Source organism: Chrysemys picta, chromosome 22 (assembly GCF_011386835.1).
Source record: "Chrysemys picta bellii isolate R12L10 chromosome 22, ASM1138683v2, whole genome shotgun sequence".
Taxonomy (NCBI): domain Eukaryota; kingdom Metazoa; phylum Chordata; order Testudines; family Emydidae; genus Chrysemys; species Chrysemys picta.
In genome coordinates this window covers 18,757,657-18,784,937 of record NC_088812.1, presented here as the reverse complement: position 1 = coordinate 18,784,937, position 27,281 = coordinate 18,757,657, and the positions used below count along the sequence as shown (strand labels likewise).

Genomic DNA, 27,281 nt, shown 5'->3' with positions numbered 1-27,281 from the left:
GCCACGCCAGCATAAAGCTAAAGCAGCAGCAAGCCACACCGGCTCGGAGCTAAAGCAGCAGCAAGCCACGCCGGCTTGGAGCTAAAGCAGCAGCAAGCCACGCCAGCTCGGAGCTAAGCCAGCAGCAAGCCACGCCAGCATGGAGCTAAAGCAGCAGCAAGCCACGCCGGCTCGGAGCTAAAGCAGCAACAAGCCACGCCAGCTCGGAGCTAAAGCATCAGCAAGCCACGCCAGCATAAAGCTAAAGCAGCAGCAAGCCACACTGGCTCGGAGCTAAAGCAGCAGCAAACCATGCCAGCTCGGAGCTAAGCCAGCAGCAGGCCACACCAGCTCGGAGCTAAAGCAGCAGCAAGCCACGCCGGCACGGAGCTAAGCCAGCAGCAGGCCACGCCAGCATGGAGCTAAAGCAGCAGCAGGGCACGCCGGCTCGGAGCTAAAGCAGCAGCAGGGCACGCCGGCTCGGAGCTAAAGCAGCAGCAGGCCACGCCGGCTCGGAGCTAAGCCAGCAGCAAGCCACGCCGGCTCGGAGCTAAGCCAGCAGCAGGCCACGCCGACTCAGAGCTAAAGCAGCAGCAGGACACGCCGGCTCGGAGCTAAAGCAGCAGCAGGCTATGCCGGCTCGGAGCTAAAGTAGCAGCCAATCACGCCGGCACGGAGCTAAGCCAGCAGCAAGCCACGCCGGCTCGGAGCTAAGCCAGCAGCAGGCCACGCCGACTCAGAGCTAAAGCAGCAGCAGGGCACGCCGGCTCGGAGCTAAAGCAGCAGCAGGCCACGCCGACTCAGAGCTAAAGCAGCAGCAGGGCACGCCGGCTCGGAGCTAAAGCAGCAGCAGGCCACGCCGGCTCGGAGCTAAAGCAGCAGCAAGCCACGCCGGCTCAGAGCTAAGCCAGCAGCGAGCCACGCCGGCTCAGAGCTAAAGCAGCAGCAAGCCATGCCGGCACAGAGCTAAGCCAGCAGCAAGCCACGCCGGCTCGGAGCTAAAGCAGCAGCAAGCCACCGGGCTCGGAGCTAAAGGAGCAGCCAACCACGCCAGCATGGAGCTAAAGCAGCAGCAAGCCACGCCAGCATAAAGCTAAAGCAGCAGCAAGCCACTCCGGCTCGGAGCTAAAGCAGCAGCAAACCACGCCGGCTCGGAGCTAAGCCAGCAGCAGGCCATACCGGCTCAGAGCTAAAGCGGCAGCAAGCCACGCCGGCTCGGAGCTAAGCCAGCAGCAAACCACGCCAGCTCGGAGCTAAGCCAGCAGCAAGCCACGCCGGCTCGGAGCTAAAGCGGCAGCAAGCCACGCCGGCTCGGAGCTAAGCCAGCAGCAAACCACGCCAGCTCGGAGCTAAGCCAGCAGCAAACCACGCCGCCTCAGAGCTAAGCCAGAAGCAAGCCACGCCAGCTTGGAGCTAAGCCAGCAGCAAGCCACGCCGGCACGGAGATAAAGCAGCAGCAAGACATGCCGGCTTGGAACCAAAGTAGCAGCAAGCCACGCCAGCATGGAGCTAAAGCAGCAGCAGGGCACGCTGGCTCAGAGCTAAGCCAGCAGCGAGCCACGCCGGCTCAGAGCGAAAGCAGCAGCAAGCCACGCCGGCACAGAGCTAAGCCAGCAGCGAGCCACGCCGGCTCAGAGCGAAAGCAGCAGCAAGCCACGCCGGCACGGAGCTAAAGCAGCAGCAAGCCATGCCGGCACGGAGCTAAGCCAGCAGCAAGCCACGCCGGCTCGGAGCTAAAGCAGCAGCAAGCCACCCGGCTCGGAGCTAAAGGAGCAGCCAACCACGCCAGCATGGAGCTAAAGCAGCAGCAAGCCACGCCAGCATAAAGCTAAAGCAGCAGCAAGCCACTCCGGCTCGGAGCTAAAGCAGCAGCAAACCACGCCGGCTCGGAGCTAAAGCAGCAGCAAGCCATGCCGGCATGGAGCTAAGCCAGCAGCAAGCCACGCCGGCTCGGAGCTAAAGCAGCAGCAAGCCACCCGGCTCGGAGCTAAAGGAGCAGCCAACCACGCCAGCATGGAGCTAAAGCAGCAGCAAGCCACGCCAGCATAAAGCTAAAGCAGCAGCAAGCCACTCCGGCTCGGAGCTAAAGCAGCAGCAAACCACGCCGGCTCGGAGCTAAAGCAGCAGCAAGCCACACCGGCACGGAGGTAAAGCAGCAGCAGGGCACGCCGGCTTGGAGCTAAAGCAGCAGCAGGCCACGCCGGCTCGGAGCTAAAGTAGCAGCCAATCACGCCGGCACGGAGCTAAGCCAGCAGCAAGCCACGCCGGCTCGGAGCTAAGGCAGCAGCAGGCCACGCCGACTCAGAGCTAAAGCAGCAGCAGGGCACGCCGGCTCAGAGCTAAAGCAGCAGCAGGCCACGCCGGCTCGGAGCTAAAGCAGCAGCAAGCCACGCCGGCTCGGAGCTAAGCCAGCAGCAAGCCATGCCGGCTCAGAGCTAAGCCAGCAGCGAGCCACGCCGGCTCGGAGCTAAAGCAGCAGCAAGCCACGCCGGCACGGAGCTAAGCCAGCAGCAGGCCACACCGACTCAGAGCTAAAGCAGCAGCAGGGCACGCTGGCTCAGAGCTAAAGCAGCAGCAGGCGATGCCGGCTCAGAGCTAAAGCAGCAGCAGGCGATGCCGGCTCGGAGCTAAAGCAGCAGCAGGGCATGCCGGCTCAGAGCTAAAGCAGCAGCAGGCGATGCCGGCTCGGAGATAAAGCAGCAGCAAGCCACACCAGCTCGGAGCTAAGCCAGCAGCGAGCCATGCCGGCTCGGAGCTAAAGCAGCAGCAAGCCACGCCGGCACGGAGCTAAAGCAGCAGCAAGCCATACCGGCACGGAGCTAAAGCAGCAGCAGGGCACGCCGGCTCGGAGCTAAAGTAGCAGCCAATCACGCCGGCACGGAGCTAAGCCAGCAGCAAGCCACGCCGGCTCGGAGCTAAGCCAGCAGCAGGCCACGCCGACTCAGAGCTAAAGCAGCAGCAGGGCACACCGGCTCAGAGCTAAGCCAGCAGCGAGCCACGCCGGCTCGGAGCTAAAGCAGCAGCAAGCCACGCCGGCACGGAGCTAAAGCAGCAGCAGGGCACGCCGGCTCGGAGCTAAGCCAGCAGCGAGCCACGCCGGCTCGGAGCTAAGCCAGCAGCAAGCCATGCCGGCTCGGAGCTAAGCCAGCAGCAAGCCATGCCGGCTCAGAGCTAAGCCAGCAGCGAGCCACGCCGGCTCGGAGCTAAAGCAGCAGCAAGCCACGCCGGCACGGAGCTAAGCCAGCAGCAGGCCACGCCGGCACGGAGCTAAGCCAGCAGCAGGCCACGTCGACTCAGAGCCAGCAGCCACTCAAGCTGCTTCCCAGCCCCGATTTCACCCACAACCCAGCCCAGCAATGTGCGGGATTACGAGGGCTTTGTCATTAACTGCCATCACCCAGCTCTGCTGCGTGGCCTCCTCCCTGAACACCCGCTTCTGTCCGATACCAGACCTGGCCATCCCGTCGCACCCTCTGGCGCTACCATGGAGTGGGGGGATGGAGCTCCCATTACTGGAGGGGCTGCTGCTCTTAGCACCTGGCTGCAGGATGCTTTGTGCCCCCCCTCCCCGAGGGAGCTCGGAGCTGCCCCAGCAGCCCCGGCTCTGCAGCATCCCGCCACATCAGGAAACTGCCTTAGGCTTGGCACTCTGCTTGCCCTGCGGCCTCCCAGCATAGGGTGGCCACTTCCCTTTGGGGTAACCTGCAGGATGTTCTCCTACCCCCCAGCACAGAGTCAGCGTGGCACGCAGGTAGCCGCTTGGCTGTGCAGTTCGGGGAGCTTTATGACACACGACCTAGATGCAAATATAGGGAGCCATTCAGTTTCCCCATTTACCCATAGGGGAGCCAGAGAGCATATGTAGATTAGCTGGGCAGCAGGTAGGTGCAGTGGCGCACGCCGCCTCCACTTCACCGGCAGAGGGTGCCAGGAGTGTCTGTTCCCCCAGCCTGGCTAGCGGTGGTGTGGATGTGCAGCGCCCGGCGCAGGCGCCCACTCACAAACCCCAGCAGGGTTTGCTGCAGGGAGCTCGGTGCCTGGGTCTGCAGCATGTTCAGCCCAGGCCAGGTCACTCCCAGCCCTATCACGTTTCACAACCTGGCAGTCTGGCGGCCAAACCCCGGGGGATGGGGAGGGGTTTGCAGGGACAAGGGGCGAGTGCTGGGGTGGGAATTCAGATCAGCCCTGGGGCCTTTCTCCTGACTCCCCCTCCCCCCGGCCTTGGGGCCTTTCTGCCAACCCCCATTGTCCCTGGGGCTTTTCTCCTGACCCCCACCCCTAGGCTCTGGGTCCTTTCTCCCAACCCCCCTTGTCCCTGGGGCCTTTCTCCCTCCCCCGCCCCCAGCCTTGGGGCCTTTCTCCCGACCCTCCACCCCAGGCTCTGGGGTCTTTCTCCCAACCCCACTTGTCCCTGGGGCCTTTCTCCCGATCCCCCACCCCCAGGCTCTGGGGTCTTTCTCCCAACCCCACTTGTCTCTGGGGCCTTTCTCCCGACCCCCCACCCCCAGGCTCTGGGGCCTTTCTTCCAACCTCCCTGATCCCTGGGACCTTTCTCCCTCCCCCACCCCCAGCCTTGGGGCCTTTTACCCAACCCCCCTTCCAGGCCCAGGGTCTTTCTCCCGACCTCGGCAGCCGGCTCCTTGGCAGAAACCTGGCCCTCTCCCTCCTTCCTATTTTCCAGCCGGAGGATGTGGCGCTTGGCAGGCACCTGGTGCCATTGTTGTAGTTGTTGCTGTAGTTGTGACAACCCCCAGCCCAGTGGGCCCAACTCAGAGCCCGGGGGGGCTGGGTTCCTTGGCGAACACTGTGCAAGGTCCTAGAGCGTCGGGGTCTTGCGGCCCTGGCTGCCCCGGCTGGGCTCAGACCCCAGGGCTGCGTACCGCGAGCGGGGCTGGAACTGGCTGCTGCGCCTGGCTGCGTCGGCCCCATGGGGGTGAGGGGAAGTGCTGGTTAGAGGCATAAGAGCCATGCGGGGGCCTGGCAGCCGCGCTTTCCAGGGCACAGTCCCTCGGGTCTCTGCTGACCCCAGTACCCCGAGACAGGGGATCAGAAACCAGGATGTTGTCTGGCTCCGTGACTGACCGGGGCGGGGGAGTCGCACCCTGTACCGGAGCCAGGGTCAGGAGCCAGCATGGACTCAATGGGGCCGTGCTCTAGTGGGGAGGGGCAGGGTGCGGGGGAGGGGAGGACTCCAGGTTAGATGGACTCATTGCTTTCCCTGGGCATGGCAGACAAGGGAGCAGTGGGTACTCAGGGAGAAGGAGCTGATCTGGGGCGCATTAGTGGTGGGAGGGAGGGATACCGGGCTATTGGGCCCACGGGGCTGACGGGAGGGGGGAGGGATACCGGGCTATTGGGCCCACGGGGCTGACCGGCGGGGGGAGTGGGGAGGGATACCGGGCTATTGGGCCCACGGGGCTGACCGGCGGGGGGAGGGGGGAGGGATACCGGGCTATTGGGCCCACGGGGCTGACTGGCGGGGGGAGGGGGGAGGGATACCGGGCTATTGGGCCCACAGGGCTGACCGGTGGGGGGAGGGGGGAGGGATACTGGGCTATTGGGCCCACGGGGCTGGTGGGGTATGGTTGGGTGGGTGAGGAGGGGGCTATTGGGCTAAATGAGCCCCTGGGTTTGATTGGGGGGGCAGGGGGACATGGGGCTCAAGGTACCATGCTCTGCACCCCTTGAGCGGGTGCTGGCGGCTCCAGTCCACCCTCCGTCCCCTTTTCACTGGCTGCGCCGGGCTCCCCTTGTGTCCCCAACCCCTCCCTGCCGCTCAGGCCATGGGGAGATTGGCCGGGGCTGTTAGCCAGGCCCTGTTGCCCCCATGGCCCTCTACTGACAACAGGTGGGCCAGGAGATTTCCCATCTGCTCTGATGGGACTGGTGCTCACATGGGTAAGGTGCTGGGCTGGGGGCAGGACACCTGGGTTCTCTGCTGTGTGATATGCTGCCCCCCCAAGGGTCCCCAGTAGAGCAATGGGGGTAATAATGCTCCTTCCCCCTACCCCTTGCAGGGAGCCGTGGGAGCTGTGATGTGGGGCAGGGCCCAGCAGCTGGCCTAAGTCTGTGGGGTTTGTTGGGGCGGGAGGCAGACCCTCGTGCAGGACTCCTGGGGGCTCCCCTAGGGGTGCTGGGCTGGCCCTGCAGGTGTGCTCCCCCCGGCACAGAGGGACCCATCCCTCCAGCCCCATGTCATAGTGCAGCCTGGCCCTGCTCCTCAGATCAGCCTGGTGCTGCTCAGGGCCATGTGATGCTTGGGGCTGCAGTGGGGTCATGTCTGCGCTGAGTCCGGGCGGTTCTGATCCGAGTGAAGCAGCTGCCCTCAGGCCAGAGACTTCCAGTATGCCCAGCCCATGGGGGAAACATGGCCCTGGAGCCCCCCAGGGTCCCGTCCTTCCTTGCTGGGCCCTGGGGTGCTGAGCCCAGCTGCTACTGACCAGCCCAGCGGCAAGGGCTGCAGTGAGCACAGGGGGAGCGTGTCCCGCCCGTCTGGGCCCCTCCATCCCTGTCCGCCAGCCTCACTCCCTCAGGGTGAGAGCCACCAACTGGCCCCACAAGCAGCTTAAGGGAGGGGGTTGCCCTCAACCCTGGCTGCCCCCCATGGGCCTGGGAGCCCAGCGCCCGCTGCAGCTGTCCAGGGAAGGGAAGCAAAACAGACTGTGATGGTTTGGCTCTCGCTGGCAGATCCCAGGTCTTGCCAGGGGGTGGGGGGTGGGGCTCTCTGGTGATGCTAGAGTGCGGGAGGGGAGGGGATGCCCCCTAGGCAAAGACACCCCCCTGAGCCTGGGACCCCAGGGTGGGAGTGGGGGGAGAGTTGCAAAGGGCTTTGCAGCTCTAATCTCGCTGCACCGGACCAACCCCATCCCACCTCCCCAGGCAGGGGGCATAGACACATTCAGCTAGTTGTGCTGCCAGCCAGGGGTACTGCCAGCCACCCCTCTGCCCCCCAGGGCCTGGGCTTCCAGCAGCAATCACTGCAGGACCCTTCGGCCTGCCAGCCAGGACCTGCCCACAGGAGTCAGCAATGCCAGGAGGCTCCACAGCCTCTGTGCTTTGGTGCCCCCGTTCTCTGCCAGGGAACTGGTAAGATACCCTCTGGGGCTGTGCTCAGGGGCAGCCCCCAGCAGCTCCACCCTGGCCCCAGCCACCTCCCCTCCACCGGGCCCTTCTGCTGCATGGGGCTGCTGCTGGGGTGTGACGTGTGCCTGAGCACACAACTGAGCGCTTGTGCACGGGGGGCGCGTTGTGTGTCACGTGTGCAAGGGGGGCCCGTCGTGTGTCAGGGGTGCATGGCCATGCGTGTGGGAGCATGTGAACAGGGTGGCTGGCCTGCTGCAGTGCATTCTGGGAGATCATTCCACTGGCCCGTGACCTGAGGTGCAGGTACCTCCCCCTCCGCCCCACCAGACTCCCAGGGCAGCCCCTGCCCTTATCAGCAGGCATGAGCAGGGCTGCACTGCCCTGTCCCACCACCAGGGGGTGCCACGCCACCAAGACAGGAGAGGGGGTCGGAGCCTAGAGTAGGTGGGGGGGGATTAAAGAGCTCGGCTCCACGGGGCCTTTCTGGAGATGAAGAGATCGGGACACACTCAGACAGGCGTCTCGCCCGGCCCTGCCCAGATGGGCGCCTCTCACCCAGACGCACCCAGACGGGTGCCACTTGCCCCAGCCCTCCCAGACTGTGCTGCACTCAGATGGGCACGTGTTCCCCGCCACACATGCTAACATGCAACCCCCACTCATGTTCACATGCAAGGGCAAAAATATTCATGCTTACACACGTGTGCACTATCCCCCAAGTGCTGCTTAGTCCCATCCCATAATCCCTGCTATCCCATCCCTGGGCTCCCCCACACCCAGCTCTGCCGGTGCCCCTCAATCCCGACCCACAGCCCCCAAGTCGTTTGGCTTGCTGTGACAGCCCAGCATGTTCAGGGTTAACTCCCTCTTGGTCTCTGAGTCCCTTCATGGCTGGGCCAGGTGCTGTCTGCTGGTGGGGGCAGTGAGCAGCACACGCCTGCACCCACGGGACTTGTTCTGTTCCCGGCCCTGTGGCCAATGCACCTGGGTGCTGCAATCAGGGAGCCGGTCCCAGGCCTGGCACAGACTGGCCCAGCCCGCGAGGCTCAGGCCTGTATCCTGGCTGTGCTGACCAGGTCAGAGCCCCTTGCCCTGTCCTGGGGGCTCCCTCCGCAGGCGGGTCAGGCCAGGGGGGCTGGAACAATTTGTATAGTAGGGGGCTGAGCCACTGAACCAAACTGTAAACGCTGTATAGGATGGAAACCACTTTGAGCCTGGGTGAGGCCGCCCCCCCCCCCCCCCTCGCCCCACCAATTCCAGCATCTATGGGCCAGAGGGTGACCAGACAGCAAGTGTGAAAAATCAGGACGGAGGTGGGGGGGTAATTGGCACCTGTATAAGAAAAAGCCCCAAATATTGGGACTGTCCCTATAAAATTGGGACATCTGGTCACCCTAATGGGCCAGGCCGTCACCCGCTAAGCTTGTACCCCAGGCTGCTTTAGTGTGTGTGGGAGCCTGGCGCCCCCTGGTGTCCAGCTGCAGGTTGCAGCTGCTGCTCCCAGAGCCTGTGGTTTGGGAGCTGAATGTCGGATCCCTGTGGGTGATGGGGAACCCCCCCCCCCATTGCAGATGTGGCTCCCGCTGGGCCCCCCCCCATGCTGCTCCTAACGCTTTCTCCTTGTCTCTTGTCTAGGGAGCCTGAGCCGGGCGGCCCCGCTCCCCGCCATGCTGCGTGCGCCCCCCGCCATGATCCAGCCACCACTGGACATCAAGCACTTCCTGCCCTTCCCCATGGAGGCGCAGCCGGCCGTGGGCCTGTTCCCGGGATTCAGCACGGTAAGGCCCTGGCTGCCACCATGCCCTGCCCTGCAGGCTCGGGTAGGACTCTGCCTCACTTCTCCCTTTCCTCTCCCCCTGTCCGGGCAGGTGAGGGCTGGGGAACATCTGACAGCAGGGGAGACGGGGATGCACCTGGGTGGAGCGGGGAGGGACAGGGTGCCCCTGCAGGATCCTGGCCCGTGGCAGAGCTGGGTGCTTTGAGAGATATAGCCGGGGGGGAGGGGGTGTTAGAGCACAGAGCCCCGCCAAGTCCTGCCCAGGCCTAACAGACAAACAGGGATGGATTTACCAAGGGCTTTAGGTGCCCGTACCCCACACATCCCCTCCCCCTCCAGCATGCCCATGGTCCCCTGCCCTCCCATCAGAGTGCCCAGGCCCCACGTGTCCCCTGCCCCAGGGGTGCCGTACTCTGTACATCCCCTGACCTCCAGGGGGTGCTGTTGTATTAGTTTAAATGGAATATAGGGGTCCAATGAGTGCAAGGGGTGACCATGCCCCAGGCTGTGTCCAGCATCAGACAGGGTTCGGGGTTTGGTTATCAGAGCTCTCAGCTGGGCAATGCCATGGCAAACACCCCCAGAACAGCCCGGGAAGCCTGTATGAAAGCCCAGGGGAAGAAGAAAAGCCAGTGAAAGCCTTTGAGTTGTAAGGTAATCAAGGCTTTTCTCAGACCAGCGCCCCTTGATGCCTGGCCCCAGCCCTTCAGCGAGGTGGGTGACAAGAAAACCCATGTCTGACTGGCAGGCTCCTGGATGGACCAGCCATGGGAGTAACTGGCCTTTGGCTGCGGGACGGAGCCGCGGGCTGTGCTGGGATGGAGCTGCCGCTGCTGTTGTTAAAGTCCCATCCCGTTTCCCTGCAGACAAAACAAAACAAAACAAACGCCCACAGAGGGAAGGAGACCAGCAGCGTCTCTCTCCTTTGCAGTGTTACATCCTGGCCCACAAGCTGATGAGCCAGGCCAAGACCCGGCAAATTTGAGGCATTGCTCTTCTCTTCCCCTGGGCACAGGCTTGAAGCCGTGTTGCAAAATATAGTGTCTTGGCAGTGAAGCCAGACTGTGATGAGGCAGACGGTAAACAGGGAGGCGAGGAAAGAGGAGCAATAAGATGGGGAAGGGAAAGAGACACATGGCAGCAGGGGATGCGGAGCGGAGGCACAAAGTCTCATGTCCCATGTGGTAGTTGGGATTTAGCTGGAGGTGTTGATGGGAGTGGGTCTCCCTCTGGGCATGTCCACGTGCCCCGGCCCGGGCAGACAGGCAGTGGGTCCCTCTCTGAGTGTGTCCACATGCCCTGGCCCAGGCAGACAGGCAGTGGGTCCCTCTCTGGGTGTGTCCACATGCCCTGGCCCGGGCAGACAGGCAGTGGGTCCCTCTCTGGGCGTGTCCACGTGCCCCGGCCCGGGCAGACAGGCAGTGGGTCCCTCTCTGGGCGTGTCCACATGCCCTGGCCCGGGCAGACAGGCAGTGGGTCCCTCTCTGGGCGTGTCCACGTGCCCCGGCCCGGGCAGACAGGCAGTGGGTCCCCTCTGGGTGTGTCCACGAGTCCCTGGCCCAGGCAGACCTGCTCGCGCTAATGAGCAGTGTGGACAGAGACTCAGGCCAGCCACCCGAGCTCAGACCCATGGGCTGGGAGGGCTCAGGAGCCTGAAGTGCTGCCTGGTGTCCGCACACCTGTGTTTAGCACACACAAGAGCAGGGCTGCCTGGGCTACGGGCTGGCTCCTGGCTTGGTGTTGGCATGGCCTCTCTGGCCCAGGCTAGCTGGGGTGCCTGTGAGGGTCGGCAGGGTGCTGGTGGGTGGTACCGCTCGCCCCTTCCCCTCCTTTCAGCCAGCTCTTGGTGCAGTCATGTCCATCCAGCTGCACCCCCGGCTCCACCCCTGGCTCCAAAAGCTCTTCCTTTAAGGAGCCCAACACTAGGGAATGGTGGGGGGACTCGCCAGTGCCCCCATTCGTTTGTCCACCACATAGGCCTAATTTCTGACACACCAATGCTGGGGGGCTGGTTTCCAGCCCCATGCGGCTCTGGGTCCCGGGCGGGATCTTCACACGCTCTGGAGTTCGATCCAGGGGCCTGGTCAGTCCAAGCCAGCGTCTCGGTCGCCCTTGTTCAGCCTTTCCCATGACTGGGATGGTTGTGGGCATTCATCCCACCGGCCTGCCCTGCCCTGCCCTTGGGGGAGCCCTGTCCGCACAGCCCAGCCAGGCCTGGCCCATAGACCTGGCCTCAGCTGGGGCGCGGCTGCAGCCCCTTGGCAGAGACTCACCCAGGGCCCCAGACTCCAGCTGTGGGGAAGGTGCTGCTGGGACTGTGTGCCCTGGGCTGGGCTTCAGGGGGTAGGGCCCCTCACTCAGCCCCCCAGAGCCTTGCTGTGGCACATATCTAGGGCTGGGGTGATGGGACATTGCTGAGTCACGCTCAGCTCATGACACCCATTAACTGGAGCCAGGCTTCCCACAGTTGTCCCCAGGCTCCGCCTCACAGGGAGGGAGCAGCCGACAGCAGGGAAAGGTCCCCTCCCTGGGATAACGCCGGCCCAGAACCCTGGAGGGCCTGGGAAGCCACAGCCAGGGCCCACTAGCCACCCTGGCATTTTATAGCCACAGGAGGCAGCTAGTGTCTGTCTGTCTAGCAGTCTGTGTCGGTGCTGGGGCAGTGGGACTAGGACTCTGTGCCCACCATGTCTGACTGGCCTTGCCCCTCTGTCCCCAGCTTGGGGCTGGGGTTGACCCCCACAACTCTCTCTCTGCCAGCCCTGGGGTGCCCTTGCCAGCCTGGTCTAGGTCTGTGGGGCAAGGTGGTCCCAGGAGGGCTCAGTGTCAGCCATGGGACACCAAATAAGCATTCTCCTTTGGGTGGAGCGTTGGCACTTTAAGGGGGTGTAGCATTACATCATGCCCACTCTCTGGAAATTAGCTCTTTAGAGGCACGAGGGCCCAGATGCTGTGGTGACGGGCAACTCAGGGAGAAGGAACTTTGGCAATCTGGCTTCCACTTCAAATACCCTGTTTGAAGATGGGCAAAAAATACCCCACACCTGTTTGTTAGACCCGCACCCCAGGGGTGCGCAAGAGGATCCTTGAGGGTACGCGGCAGGAGGAGCACTTTTTTTGTTTTTGCTTCGGCAGTTCGGGCGGGAGTCCGAGCGGCTTTTTTTTTTTTGCTTTGGCGCGGCAGGGGGTGCATGCTCAAAAATTTTTTACTGATAGGGGTGAGCGATCAACAAAGTTTGGAGACCACTGTGTTAGACAACTGGAGAGCAGGATAACTGGGTTCTATCCATGGGCGGGGAGTGGGGGCTAGTGGGTTAGAGCAGGGGGGCTTGGCATCAGGACTCCTGGGTCCTTTTCTGGGCTCTGGGTGGGGAATGTGGATTAGAGTGGGGTAGGGGTGTCTGGGAGTCAGGACTCCTGGGTTCAATTTATGGCTCTGGGAGAGCAGTGGAGTCTGGTAGGTTAGAGCAGGGGGGGCTTGGAGCCAGAACTCCTGGGTTCTATCCCTTACTCTGGAAGAGGAGAGTGCTTTACTGATTAGAGGTGGGATAACTGAAGCACGTATGTTTGGCACAGTTAATCTGAAAGGTGATGTGGCTGAGTGGCTAAGACTTGTGTCTGCTGTAATAAGAGACTCAGATTCGTTTCCCAGCTGGCTTCAACTCACCTTGTGTAAACTCCCTATTAGCATCTCTAAAATGGGGGTCTAATGCTGGTGAATATTGAGAACTGTTAAGTGTGCAGAAGAATCCCTAGGAGTCAGTAGAGGTGAGACCAGAACCAAGGCCACCTGGCTCCCAGCTTAGTGCACCTGAGGCAGTGTCTGGCTCAGTGTGTGCAGAGCCCTGCTTGGCATTGGGGCAGAACATCCACTGTTGAGTATTTTACAAAACCCAGTTCCCTTGAGGGCTTCAGCCAGGACTGGAACAGTAGAGGTGGGGGCTGCGGTTCAGGAGTGAGGGGCACAGGCAGGGCTGGGGCATTGTGCTGGATCTGTTCCTAGGGTCCCTGTGAAGTAGAAGGGCCTGCCGTGCTCGCCAAACTGGTTGCAGAACTTACTCAGCCTGAGGGCTTGGGGCTGCTGCTGCCCATCACCCTCGTCTCTGGGCATCTTCCTTCCACACCATACAGATGAGCAGCAGCTAGGGCACCTTAGTGGGTCTGTCTCTCCTTTTCGGGGGGCTGCTTGCGGTGGTCTTGGAGTGTTTGTCTGTGTTCTGAGGTCGTTTGGTTTGGGTTTGGTTTTAAAAGTTTTAAAGGCAGTTCCCAAAGCGACCAGTTCAGGTCTGTCCCTTTCCCTTTGGAATCTGCTGGCCTTCCCGTAGCGTACGTCCAGCCACCACTGAAATGCAGCCACCTCTGGGGTGAGTGTGGCACAGGCAATGTTCAACAGACACAACGGGGGGATCCAGCATCCATTTGGAACCTCAGCTAAGTGAGAAGGCAGAAGGGAGCCCGGGCCCCAGGCGAACACCGAGCTGTGGATCTGTGACACGGCCCAGCTTCAGAGCGGGGATGAGAGGTGGCTGTGTTGGGTGGCCAAGGCTCAGGGATCGGAGGCTGCTGGACGTCTGCCCACAGAGTTAGTGCAGAGAGCTGAGCGCTCCCGAGCCCACTGCTGACACCATAACCATGCAGCAGCTGCTGCTCCGCTGAGCACAGGCGCCCCTGCCACAGGGCCGCAGCACGGGGAGAGGCCACTGGTCTGGGACACCTGCAGCCGGGGACGGGAGCATCCTGCATTTTATGTAAGGAGAACGTTTGTATATTTGCACCTAATTTGCATATGGGCAAAAATGGGGGGCATCTCCTGCAGGGGGCCAGTTCTGCCTCCCTGACGGCTCCAGCAACTCCCGGCTGAGTTGGTCCATTAATTGCGGGGGGGGGGAGTTTGTGATGTAGGAGCTGAGACGACCCCCCCTCCCCCCCAAGCCCACCTCGCTGCCGAACGTCCCTCGATAATCCCTGCTGTGCTGGGCTGATCCGGGCGGTGACCAGCAGGCCAGGGGCTCTGTGGCTCACTAGCGACGCCCCGAGGCAGCTGGTCCCCCCCGCTGACCTCCCCCCCGCACAGAGCTGGCTCTCAGGAAAGACACATTTATTAAACTCGGTTCTGTGATCTGGGGAACTGGCCCAGCCCGGGCCTGGTCTCTCTGATCCCCGTCTCCACCCCGCAACCCGCTAAAGAGGGGCCCCTCCCTCTTCTGAACGAGTTGGCACCCATGAACCAAATCACTCAGAATACACCAGTAAAACAAACAGTGACCTCACCTCTGAACACAACCCTCCCCAAAGCACAGCCACTTCACAGGCACCATTCCTTAGTCTGTCTCCCCGGCCCGGCCCAGCCCAGCAGGCTACCCCCTTCCCGAGGGCAACAGCTGCAGACAGCTGGGTGCTGGGATCACAGAGGAGGCGACAAACCACAGAGCACCCCAGCTGCGCACAGGTATTTGTGACCGTGCTGGGGCCGAGGCTGTCCGGCTCTGGCAGCAGGGTGCAGCCTACTGGGTAAAGGCCCCATAGCCAAGTGTAACAATGGGACTGGGTCCTCTGCAAGGCACGAGCCTGGGCTCTCTGGCACTAAAAGTGCAAGCCGCTGCCACTTGAGTTAAAGGACAACACTGAGCGGCAGATTCCTAAACCTCCCCTTGCGATCTGGCCCCTGGAAAGGGACGGAAACCCATCTGTCGTCACGTGGGGTAGACAAGCACATAATGGGGCAGCGCCCCCTGAAAGGCAGCATGGCAAAGTGGGTGCAGCTGTTTTAGAGTCCTGGGTTCTCTCCCTGCTCTGCCTGAAGTTACCTTGTCCAGCCCCTCAGCTGTCTTGAGAGCGCGAGCTGCCTCCGTCGCAGAGGGGGGCTCTGGGGATTGGTGGTGAAGGGTGCAGAAGACTCGAGCACAGTCTGTAGAAGGGCTGGGAGTTTGTTGCTCTTCTCCAGGCTAAGGGCTGTGCGGAGCAGTGGTGTAGCTAGGACAGGAAACCTGGGTGGGCCCCGACTTTCAGGTGGGCAGGCAATGACGGGGGGTAGGAGGGATGGGGGGCTTGCCTCCCCCCACCCCGTCTAGCCGGTCCTTACCACTTAGCAGGTGCCAGAAGATGAGGCTGCCCGGGGCACACAGGCTGCGGAGCTCACCCATGGGGCAGAGGAAAGCCCCACCGCGGCTCAAACTCCAGCCGCCCCTCCTGCCCCTGGCTCAGTGTCCGTCCGCCCAGCTGGCCACATCCCCCTTGCTGGCGCTGCACGCTGCTGTTCCGGTCTCCGGCCCCAGCACTAGCCCTACCCAGACCCACCCACCCACTCTGACAAGCCTCCCCCCCCCCAACCTGGGACAACTTCTTCCCTCCCAGTCTGTGGATTCAGGGGGCTTTCGCCCTGATTTGGGTGGGCCTGGATACTAAGTGAGTGGGCCACGGCCCACTCAGGTCCAGCCATGGCTATGCCCCTGGTGCGGAGAAGGACTCTCCATCTGTAGGCACTTCACTGGGCCTGCACGACAGCCCTTGTCTGATGCACAAGTGTCATGAGTGCTGCCGGGCTGTGTCTGACCAGCAGGGAACCTCGACAGCTGTGTGCCAGGGGAAAACGCTGAATTAGCCTTTTTACACTTTGTGAAAAAAGAGAAACATCTGAACCTTGTTTAGCCAGTCTCCATTAGCCGGCTCCCTCTATTCACCGAACTGGGGCTGACAGCCTGGCTCTGGGAAACAGGACTCAGGCCATCAGCCCTGGGTGGCATGGTTTGGGCCGTGGGTCCCGAGCACTCGGTTCAGGCTGTGGGCCCTGGGGGACCGAGCTCCAACTGTCAGGTGAAGCCCGAGTCCTGCTGTGTGAGACTGACAGCAGGAGCCCCGCGGCCCAGGGCTGAAGCTCTCCAGATTATCTGAATTTCTGATGATCCGATCTGGGCCTGGTCCCCTTAGATCGGACAAACGGAGTTCACGGGGTTCCACTGGTCCCTCCCATATTGTGGTAAAGTTCCGTGTTTCATTTTAATTGCAGAAAAACACAGATTTTTATAAGTTTCAGAGTAGCAGCCGTGTTAGTCTGTATCTGCAAAAAGAACAGGAGTACTTGTGGCACCTTAGACACTAACAAATTTATTAGAGCATAAGCATAGATGCATCCGAAGAAGTGGGCTGTAGTCCACGAAAGCTTATGCTCTAATAAATTTGTTAGTCTCTAAGGTGCCACAAGTACTCCTGTTCTTTTTACAGATTTTTATGGGGTTTTTTAATCGGAGAATTTTGCGGGTTTTTTAATCACAGAAAACTCGGCTCCCTGCTGGTCAGCCAGCATGTATGTGTGTGTGTGGGGGGAGGGAGGACGGGGACTATGGTGCCCATTGCACGCCCTGGGGATGGCTCAGCTGCCTGAGAGCAGGACCTGCCTGCCGCTAACTCCCCTATCCCCACAGCGTCAGTGGCCTGCCAGCTAGCAGGGTGCTGCCGAGTTCCTCAGTTGGCTGGGGATGGGGCAGCACGGCCCGGCAACTTTAGGCAGTGAGGACCCTTCCTGTCTCTCTTGCTTGTGCTGGGAGCCCCTGGCTCAGTGCGGGGAACCAGCCAGCCCCGCACAGGGTGGTCTGGGAGAAGCATGCGTTCATCAGGCCTCAGCCCACGGGAGGGGCTGCTGTTGCTGTAGATCAGAGGCCCATTACATTAGCGGTTATGTATAGATTAAAATAATATATGAGCTGTTGGTGTAGCAGACGCCTCGCTTCCACGAGGGCCTGATTAGATCATTATGGCACCCAGCCGGCTCCCCACCCAGCTGTGCTAGCTACACCTGAGCTCCCCCCTCTCCAGGCACCCCAGCAGGAGCGGGCTGCACCCACACAGCAGAGGGGCCGCAGAGTGACGCGGCCTGTCCTCTTCTAGGGCGTTAGGGGGAGCTCAGGGCCCCCTGCCATCTCAGGCTGCTGCATGGCAGGGGGTCCCGGTGTGGGGGGGTGTAGGGAGCAGGAAGTTTGGCTCTTCCAGCCTGAACCCTCCCTCACCCCCCTTCCAGTTGCTGGTAAGTGGCTGGCACGAGGCCCTTAGGGGCTGGCACTGCCCAGGCTAGGCGAAGCCCAGAGGCAAAGTGTTTGGCGAAATGGGTTGAGCCATCTAGGACCCCCCCCCCGCCATGGGGATCAGTCCGCCGTTAACCCACGTCCCACCTAGAAAGGCAGGCAGGGCGCAGCCGCCATCTGGGGTAGGGCCAGGGGCTCTGCGGCTCTCAGGCCCCCAGCGTTGCAGAGGGATCAGGGTCGGTTCAAATGCGGCTGGGGCAGTTGGGGTCCAGCAGGATCATTGCGCAGCGCCGGTGGGGCGGATTGAAGCGCCCGGCCTCTGTTCAGCCCTGCCCCGGCCCAGCGGGACTGTGCCCCGGGGCCGTACCGGGCTGAGCGCTCACCGCCCTGCCCCAGGTGCCCCCGCTGGGCGGAGCACACGGCCCGGGCCCGCTGCTCCTGCCCCGGGCGGAGCGCAGCTTGGCGGCGCGCCGGGGTGGGCGCCTCTTGCTCGCTCCGCCCCGGGCCGGCGGCTCCGCCCGCTGCCGGGCTGCGCCGGGGACTCGGCCGGGATCAGCGCCGCGGCTGGGCGCCGGCGGGGCTGGGGGGAGCGCGGCGTCGCCCCCGGCAGGCGGGGTAAGGGGGCGCGACGCGTTGCGGGACCGGCTCGCCGGAGGCTACCCTGGGGAGCGCAGCCCCGCTGGGGGCGGCAGGTGTCCCCGACGGGGTGGGGGGAGTCTGGCTCCCCATCCCCCCGATCTCCTCCTCCCAGCGCGTTCATCCTCCAGGGTCCCTGCCCAGCCCCGCAAGGCCGGTCCCCCGCGCCCTTCTCCGGCCCCCGCTCCGTCCTCCCCGGCTTCCCACATCCACCTGCACCCCTTTCCGGGTCCCGCAGCCCCCCGCTCCCCTTGTACCCCTCCCCGCAGCACACTACACTCCGCCTGCCTCGCTACAGCGCCCCCTGGCTCCCTGCACCCCCTTCCCTGGCTCCCCGCAGCCCCTCCGTCGTTCCTTTCCTGATGGTGGTTTTGCTCATTTATTTTTGAGACGCAGACCGCGTTTCCCGTCTCCTCTGCGCTTGGGTCACCGGGAGTGTCACCGCCCCACACCCTCCTCGGGGTCCCTTCACGGCGACCTCCAAGCGCTTGGCAGCCCCTCCTGCACCAGCGCTACAGACTGCCTCACTCCCACAGAGAGGTAGGGATCCCCCCATAGCAGAGCCATCCAGCAGCTGGTCCCTAGCTGTATCTGTGACTAGCCCAGCGGTTTGGTGTCTGCTCAGCCAGAGGCGGGTGGCTGGGTGGTGGGAGGTACCTTTAACTCCCAGGAAGCCCCAGGGGGTACTCTCCTGTTCCACTTTCCTCACAGCCCCCTCTGTGGGTTTTCACTGCCTGCCGGGAGCCAGAGGCTGGAGGAGGTTTGTAAACATGCCGTGACGCACTTTGCTTCGCAGCCCCCAGGCAGATGGAGAATTGTCCCTATTTTACAGCTAGGGAAACTGAGGCACAGAGGCGGACTCGTCCAAGGTCACTCAGCTGATACTGGCCTATCAGGGTGCTGAGCACACATGATCCCAGCTGTAAGGGGGCTCAACCCCTTTGGAAATCCATCCCTGGGACCCCCTGAGCATAGTGATCCCCAGGCCCCTGCCCTAGCCACTGAACCCTACTCCCCTCCCAGAGCTGGGAACAGAACCCAGGAATCCTGACTCCCGGTTCCTTTCCTAAGCACTAGACCCCACTCCCCTTCCCATAGGTGAGACTAGAACCCAGGCATCCTGGCTTCCAGCTTCCTGCTCCGGGCAGTGACAGAAGGTCTCGGAGGCGAGTACGTGAGGAATGTGCTGGGGGGGGGGGTGTCTGTGTGTGAAAGCAGAACCGCAGGGGGCTTGTGGGGAGCACTTGCCACGAGGGTCCTTTCCCAGGCGGCCGTGCGAGCCCATCTGGGCAAAGAGCCCTCTGCTAGCTGGGCGCCTCTGCTAAAGCTCTTGAGAGCTGGCAACTCTGGAGGTAATTCCCCTCCCCACCCCCAGAGGAGATGGCTCCTGTCCCAGCACAGCCCCCGGCTGAAGGAACTGCAGCAGATCCCCCAGCTCCACCCCCACCCCCACCCCCACGAAGAAGCCATTATAAACCAGCCCTTTCTCTTTTGCCTTATCCAGCTAGGGCCCAGTCCCTGCTTGCTGGCAGCAATTCCCTCAACCCTGGCTCCTGAGAACCCAAACGCTGCATGACTGGTAATTGAGCTCCAATCGCTCCGGCCTGCTGGCTCCGCGTTGCTGCGCCTGCTTTTAGAGGTGGGGTGAACTGAAGCAGAGAGCGGGGAAGGGATTGGCCAGGAATAGAACCCAGGAGTCCGGGCTCCCAGCTGCTCCCGGGCCATGGTTTCACACTGCCTGTTACTCAGGCTCCTGTCCAGGCAACGCTGTTAGGAAATGCCTGGCCAGACGGCCGGGGGAAGAGCTGAGGAGGCAGAGCGATGCAGAGAGGCGGCTCCGGAGCTGCAATGGAGGATGCTCTTGCGCCGAGAGGGGCTGGGGACAGGAGCAGACAGACAAGGCAGAGTGCAGCAGGGGCGAGTCCTTGGGCCGGTTTCTTTGGCAGGGCAGGGGACGACTTGGGCAGGGCCATTAGCGCATCTAATCGTGGCCAGGAACATGAAAGGAGTTGCCCCGCTCCGGCCTGGGAGACTGGTCAGCGCCAAGGGAGCTATTCCTGGCTCTGGGTTTATTCCAAGCCATTATCTACTAGCCCTGGGGGTTTGCTTGCTGGCTATCGATGACAAGATGTAGCTACATCCCCTCCCCGGTGAGCCGGCACCGTGCTCCATAGGCTGCGTGATGCCTGCGGCCCAGCGCACTGAGCCAGCAGCTGGCCTCCATTCTGCTGCCTCCATTCCCAGGGCTGGGTTTCTGCTGGGCGGGAGTGTGGGAGGGGAATCGTCACCCGCTTCCTGGACCCCGTGGATCTTGCCGAGCTGTGGAATCCCAAGGGCTGTTAATCATGAGAGAGGCTGTTTTAATGTGCCTGTGAAATCTCGCCAGAGCTCAAGGGTCTCGTGGCTGTTTGTGCCCCAGTGAAATGCAGCCACCTCTGGGGTTGAGCTCTGCAGACAGCAGCGAGGAGAGGGGGAGCCTCTGGTAGAGCAGGCAGGGACAGGATTCAAAAGGGGCTTCCTAGGTGTGCCATGACTCTACCAGCCTGTGCCACCCTGTAGAATTGTATTTTGCTAATCCATTCAGGGGTGCCCTCACCAGGCACTGACCGAGAAAGACAGGCCTGGCCATGTGGGGGGAACTAGCCAATGATAGCACATTCAAATATTACCCCGGGGAGCTCTCAGCTCAGCCTCGCTCCCTTAAAGCAAGTGAAACCAGCCTGTCTCTTCCCACTGCCCAAGAAGCCTTATCTGATGGCTAGAGCACAGGGCTGGGAGTCAGGACTCCTGGGTTCTATCCCCAGCTCTGGGAGGAGGGTGGGGTCTAGTAGTTAGAGCTGGGGGCTGGAAGTCAGGATTCCTGGGGTCTGTTCCTGGCTCATGCTGTGATCATGGGCTTGTCCCTTCATGTGCCTCAGTTTCCTCATCTGTCCCAAGGGGGTAATGGAGCCTCCTGGCATCAGAGTGCAGGGCTCTGCTTCCCCGTTTGCAAAATGCTGTGAGGGCCTGTCCTGGATCCCAGGATTGGTGACACACCCCAGCTTTGGGACAGGCCCTTGGAGGGACCCCTTTAATGTGCCGGACCCCCAGGGGGTCTCACTTCCTCCAGGGCAGCCTTGGGGCCTCCCAGCCTCCTGAGACTGACCCTCGGGGCTCTAGCCCTCCTGCCCCACCTGGTGCAGCCGGGTCCTCTCCTCAGGGCCGGATGCTCCCCCCCACCTCCCCCAGCCCAGCTGTGTCCCCTGGAGCCCAACACCGGAGTCCTCAGTCCGGGGCCCTGCCAAGCTGTAGGTCAGGCTCTGTCTGTCTGTGTCTGCCGTCCTTGGTGAGAGCCTCAACTCCCAGCAGCCAACTTTTATCCACACACCTTCCCTGTCCTTTGTTCTCTGCTGGGTCTGTGCCCAACTTCCCCAGGGGTGAGGGGGTGGAATCCATCTCCCTGGGTGCTGGGTGTCAATGTCCTGGTGTTTGGCTTTGCCATTGTCTTCACGGATTCTCCATTGATAAGGGGTCGCTTCGACCAGTCCTTTTTAATGACCCATCCTGGCTCAGGCAGCCAGCGACATTGGTACCTAGGTGTCCCCACCTGCTCTGGGAGCAAATAGTCCCTTCCCGCACTGGGTAGCCATGCGAAATACAGGGGAAACTGAGGCACACAGGGGCTTCCTAAAACATTATAGAAAATTCCCCCTTGGGACTCTGGGCCAGACGGGGAGGGGGGTTGAGCCCAGCCCTAGGCTGTGTGGGGGACTTGGGGCCTGCTGCTGGGCTGGATGGGGGGACAGCAAGGCTGGCAGCGCAGGCAGGATGGCACGGGTGCCAGCTCTTCTGCCCTTCTGGTGAGGTTTGGTTGCTAATCGAGACGTGGCAGGAGGCTCTCCCATGGGAGCGAGTCCAGGACTGGGACGCCATGGCTAAAGAGAGGAGGGACCCCCTGAGCCCTAGGCTGGATTTCACTGTCACAGAAGGACCAGGGTCCTTTCCTAAGGGTGGGTGGGAAGACGGGCAGGGCTGTGGGAGCTGACTGCCCCTGTGATACTAGCATCCAGAGGGCTGCTCCAGGCTGGGCCATTGACACATCCTGGCAATTATAGGAACAGCCCAGCCCTGGTGGGTCTGTGCAGGACCCTGCTCAGCCTGTTGCTGGTGGTACGGTCCCTGTGACATCCCAGCTTGTGTGTGTAGGAGACGTGCTGCCCCCTAGAGGCTGGGCCTGCTACTGCATTGTGGAGCTGGAGAGCCTGGGTTCTAGTCCCAGCTGGGTCTGGATACGCCTGGGTGGGGCCTGGAGCATGCGGGCAGTTATCAGTCAAGGGGGGCTGAGACTTTTGGTAAACCCCTCATCCGCCCAGGGGTGGGGGCTGTGACCCAGTGGCTTAGGGCAGAGCTGACAGTGGGGCAGGGGTTAGTTTCATGCTGCGGGGACGGACCAGGAAGAGCGGCTGAGCCTTCCCAAGGTGGATGGGAGCTGGCACCCCCTGGCTGGCGGTTAGGGCAGGGGCCATGTCAGGACTCCTGTCTCTGCCACTGGCTTTGTGTGCCCTTGGACTGTGCTTGGGACTGAGAGGTGGAGGACATGGGCATGGGGGCTGCTCCCCTCTTGCCAGGGTTCCCTCACCCTGGCCGAAGAGGACCTTGGTCTTGGAGCAGTGGTGGGAGCTGGTGCTGGGCTTGGTGCAGACGAGGGGCCGGAAGCTGTGTGGGGAGCTTGGCCCTGGGGGTGCAGGCTAGCAGGGGTCCCCTCCCAGAGGCTGCAGTCGGTGCGAAAGGGCCCTGACAGCCCTGGAGCTTGCTCCCTTCCCTGCATTGCAGGTCTGGGGCCTCCAGGCTTTGCTGCCACACATGCACCCCGCTCCCTCGGCAGCCAGCGGGCGTCCCTCCCTCAGGGCCGGATCCTCTCACCCCCGAGCGGCCCCACTGCAGGGGCTGGATCTGCAGGCTCCCAAAGTCACCTTTCCAGGCTGCACCGGGCTGACAGTGCATCTCCCTCATCCAGTGCAGGTGACTCTGGCACAGGCCTCAGTGCTCCTGGGGGGGGGGGGGGAGCAGAGCCAGGGCTCCACAGCGCAGGGCAGGGGGAGAGCAGAGCTGGGGCTGTGGGAATAGTGGGGGAGCAAATCTGGGGCTCCACAGGGCAGGGTAGGTGGGGGGAACAGATCCGGGGCTCAGCAGGCCGGGGGGGGATCAGAGCTGAGGCTCTGCGGGGCGGGGGGAGCAGAGCTGGGGCTCGGTGGGGTGCAGGAGGAGCCAGGGCTTGGTGGGGCAGGGGGGAGCAGGTCTGGGGTTTCGCAGTGCAGGGGGGAGCAGAGCTGGGGCTCTGCAGGGCTGGGTGGGGAGCAGGACTGGGGAGCGGAGCTGGGGCTCTGTGGGGTTGGGGGGAGCGGAGCTGGGGCTCGGTGGGGTGGGGGGAGCAGAGCCAGGGATCCATTGCAGGAAACATACAGGGCTTATTACTGTGGTTGCTGAACATACCCCATCTCCCCCCCCCCCCATCTCTCTTTGTCTCCAGCCTGGGCTGTGGCCGGCTGGGGGAGGCAGGGGCCAGCTTGGTGGGTGGGGGCACAGGGGGCACTTGGGTTGGCTCGACCCACAGGCTAGATGAGGTGGAGGCAGAAATCTCTGTTCCCTGTCCCCCACCCCAACTAGCGCTCTGTGGTGGGGGTGCTGGGAGGGGCGATCCATGGGGCTGTGCTGGGGAGGGTGGGCTGGGTGGAGCCTCTGACCAGATAAAGCCCCTAATCCCCTGGGAGGGAGCGTGCAGATGTTTGCTCTGGCCCTGTGCCCCGTGGCTCAGCGCCCTTAATCTGCTGTGGAAGCCCCGTGCCGGATTAGCTGGGCGGAAATCCGCCTGCCGTGGTTAACCCTCAGTGCTCCCGGCTCTGCCCGTCAGCAGGACCTGAGGGCGGGGAGGCAGGGGGAATGAAAGGCTAGGAAACAGGTGGCCAGGGAGCCAAGGGGGCATGTGCAAATTGCCGCCCAGGGCTGCATGGGGCTGGGAGGGAACTGTGCCCATAGGCAGCACCCTGAGCTCAGAACAGTAGGAACCCGCAGCGAGACGGCCCCTGGGTCCTGGCCCAGAGAGTGCCAGGCCTGTACCCAAGCTCTGTTGGGGGGGCTTGTGGCGGTTGCCCTGCGGCTCTCCTTGTGCTCCCCTCGGAGAGGAAGAGTGGCCTTGTGCCTAGCGCGCTCCTCTGTCCGTTTAGGAGACCTGGGTAGTTCCCTGGTTTGCCGCAGATGTTCTGTTTGAGCTTGGCCAAATCCGACCCATTGCTCCTTTCCAGAGTCAGCCGCCCCATGGGGCCCTGCAGCAGGGTCACACTGCGGGGCAGTGGCAAGAAGGGAACCCAGGAGTCCTGACTCATCCCTGCTCTAACAACAAAGCCACACTCCCTTCCCTGCTGGACATGGAATAGAACCCGGGGTCCTGGCTCCTTGCCTGCCTCCCTGCCCTAGTTAATAGGTCTCTGGGTCGCAGCTGCTTATCTGGTTACAAGGAACATGGGTGTGGCTGGGGGGATGTGTCGGGGTGGATCTGGTCTGTGTGACTGAAAGCGAGGGTCCCAGCGTGGGGTGTGGTGTGAGCATGAGGGGGTGTCCAGCGTGGGGGGGAGGGCATTGTCCTCCATACAGTACAGAATTGTGCTCTCTTCGGTTCTGTCTTACTTATGGCCCCTGTCACCATGGTATCTGGATGCCTCACAGTCTTTATCCCCAAACGCTCCTGTGAGGCTGGGCTGGGCAAGGCAGGAGAGGGTTGGGCTGGGCAGGGCAGGAGAAGGCTAGGCAAGGCAGGGGCTGGGCCAGGCTGGCCAGGGCTGTCATCCCCATGTCCCAGAGGGGAGCCGGGGCCCAGAAGGGCTGCCTGAGACTCCAGGGCCACAGGGGCAGTGAGTGGCAGATCAGGAAGTTGAACCCGCTGTCCCACGGCCCAGGCGACTCCTCTAACCACTGGGCCAGCCTCCCCCCAACCGCCTTTGTCTGCGCCTTGCCTTGAGGCTGGATTCCCCCCCTCCGGGTTCATGACCAGATCTGGGGGCTGAGCGGGAGCTCAGAGGGGTGCTGGTGTCCCAGCCGGGTAGTTCTCTCCCCCCAGCCAGGCCAGCCCCAGCCCACCACTTGGGGCTGCAGCTGAGGTTTAAATCCCCGGCTCTGGTTGTGCAGAGACATGGGTGCTGCTGCCGCCCCTCCCTAACGCCTGGGTGCGAACCCCGGGGTGAGGCTCGACTCCAGCTCCGAGAGCTGCGCCCAGCCCCCATCCTCTCTGCTGGCTCCAGAGCCTCTTCACTTCCTGTCCTAAAGTGGGTGGGGGCACTGCTGGAAGCTTTTGAACAGCTGCCCTGTGAAGCGAATCCAGCTCCCAGGGGCTGGGGAGGAGAGGAACTAGGACGCTCTGCCCCGAAAGCCGGGGCTGGCCCTGAGTTCCAGCCCTCGCCGCACGTGAGCAGCAGAGCAGCCCCTCTCCTCCAGGACAGGGCCGAGAAGGGAAATTCCTGTCCCGCTAGCGAATGCTGGAACAGCTGCCGGGCTTGGCTGGGAGCGCGATGGCTCAGCTGCCCTGGTGACCTTCCAGCGCTCAGCACAGGGGAGATCGCAACTGCAGGGAGCCGAATCCATCGCCTGCCCCGGCCCCTCCAGCTCCGGGGGCCACTCAGCCTCCACGGGCAGCTTGTGAACTAAGCAGGGCACCTGGCATCCTTGCCTGCATAGGAGACCTAGGAAAACCCAGCTGATGGGGGGGCTCAACAGGGGGCGCTCTCCCCTCAGAGCTGAACCTGACGACGTGCTAGGGAGTGCTGTGCTGAGGGGTTCCGGACAGGGGCTCAGCAGGGGGCGCTGTGCTGAAGGGGTCCGGATGGGGGCTCAGCAGGGGATGCTCTCACCTCGCAATCAGGGCTGAACTCGGCACAGCTCTAGGGGGCGCTGTGCTGCAGGCAATGGATGGGGGCTCAGCAGGGGGTGCTGTGCTGCAGGGAGGGAGGTCAGCAGGGGGTGCTGTGCTGCAGGGAGCAGGGCGGGGGCTCAGCAGGGGACGCTGTGCTGCAGGGAGGAGGTCAGCAGGGGGCGCTATGCTGCAGGGAGCGGGGCGGGGGCTCAGCAGGGGGTGCTGTGCTGCGGGGAGCAGGGCGGGGTGAGCAGGGGGCGCTGTGCTGCAGGGAGCAGGGCAGGGGCTCAGCAGGGGGCGCTGTGCTGCAGGGAACAGGGAGGGAGGTCAGCAGGGGGCACTGTGCTGCAGGCAATGGATAGGGGGCTCAGCAGGGGGCGCTGTGCTGCAGGCAATGGATAGGGGGCTCAGCAGGGGGCGCTGTGCTGCAGAGAGCAGGGAGGGAGGTCAGCAAGGGGCGCTGTGCTGCAGGGAGGGGCTCAGCAGGGGGCGCTGTGCTGCAGGGAGCAGGGAGGGAGGTCAGCAGGGGGCGCTGTGCTGCGGGGAGCAGGGAGGGGGCTCAGCAGGGGGCACTGTGCTGCAGGGAACAGGGAGGGAGGTCAGCAGGGGGCACTATGCTGCAGGGAGCGGGGCGAGGGCTCAGCAGGGGGCGCTGTGCTGCAGGGAGGGGCTCAGCAGGGGGAGCTGTGCTGCAGGGTGGGGCTCAGCAGGGGGAGCTGTGCTGCAGGGAGCAGGGAGGGGGGTCAGTAGGGGGTGCTGTGCTGCAGGGAGGGGCTCAGCAGGGGGCGCTGTGCTGCAGGGAGCAGGGAGGGGGCTCAGCAGGGGGCGCTGTGCTGCAGGGAGCAGGGAGGGAGGTCAGCAGGGGGCGCTATGCTGCGGGGAGCGGGGCGAGGGAGGTCAGCAGGGGGCGCTGTGCTGCGGGGAGCAGGGAGGGGGCTCAGCAGGGGGCACTGTGCTGCAGGGAACAGGGAGGGAGGTCAGCAGGGGACGCTATGCTGCAGGGAGCGGGGCGAGGGCTCAGCAGGGGGCGCTGTGCTGCAGGGAGGGGCTCAGCAGGGGGAGCTGTGCTGCAGGGTGGGGCTCAGCAGGGGGAGCTGTGCTGCAGGGAGGGGCTCAGCAGGGGGAGCTGTGCTGCAGGGTGGGGCTCAGCAAGGGGCGCTGTGCTGCAGGGAGCAGGGAGGGGGCTCAGCAGGGGGCGCTGTGCTGCAGGGAGCAGGGAGGGAGGTCAGCAGGGTCACTATGCTGCAGGGAAGAACCCCTCCTTCCCCAGGGAGTGGATCAGGGAGAATTAGGCACAGGAGGGGGGTAAGCAGGCAGTTGAGAAGGTGGGGGGCAGAAGGGGAGCAAGGAGTAGGTTGGGGTGTGTTAGAAGTGCTGGAGGAGAGGGGAGAAAGCTGTGGTGTAGGGCAGGGGAGAGGCAGGCTGGGGTGTGCTGGGCAGAGGAGGTTTGTGTGGGGAGGACAGGTCCATGCCTGCAAAGGGGGGCAGGGGGAGACAGGCCTGTGTGTGCTCAGAAGTGGGGGGTCAGGGGTATGTGGGCAGGGAGGAGGGTTGAGGGGGTGGCCCAGGCATGCTGGGAGGGGGTGTAACCTCTGGCCCCCAGGCCAGACCCGTGGTGTGGGCTGGGGGTCCCTGGCACAGAGTGAGGAGATGGCTGGAGGTGTAGTACAAGCTGCCCCCCACCCCCAGCTCTGTGGGGGTGGCAGTGCCTGGCTCTGTGGGGGTGGTAGGGCCAGGCTCTGTAGGGGTGTTAGCACCCAGCTCTAGGGGGGTGGTAGGGCCGGGCTCTGTAGGGGTGGTAGCACCCAGCTCTGGGGGTGGTGGTAGCGCCAGGTTCTGGTGGTGGTGGTAGGGCTGGGCTCTGTAGGGGTGGTAGCACCCAGCTCTAGGGGGGTGGTAGGGCTGG

At 63.2% G+C, this 27,281-nt stretch overlaps 1 protein-coding gene across 11 annotated transcripts in view; it reads left to right on the top strand.

Moving 5' to 3' along the window:
• The window catches only part of ZNF385A (zinc finger protein 385A), a 74,250-nt gene that overhangs the window by 26,972 nt on the left and 19,997 nt on the right, over positions 1–27,281 (top strand). For 3 of the 11 annotated variants that reach the window (XM_042842243.2, XM_024109869.3, XM_024109868.3), the window contains one exon: positions 8,698–8,882. In XM_042842243.2, the coding sequence (XP_042698177.1) occupies positions 8,698–8,882 (185 nt within the window). Of the gene's footprint in view, positions 1–8,697; positions 8,883–17,317; positions 17,473–17,883; positions 18,034–18,997; positions 19,073–19,108; positions 19,133–19,153; positions 22,495–26,579; positions 26,681–27,281 lie in introns of those variants that run through there. The other 8 variants (XM_065575473.1, XM_042842244.2, XM_065575474.1 and 5 more) reach the window with 8 other exon arrangements.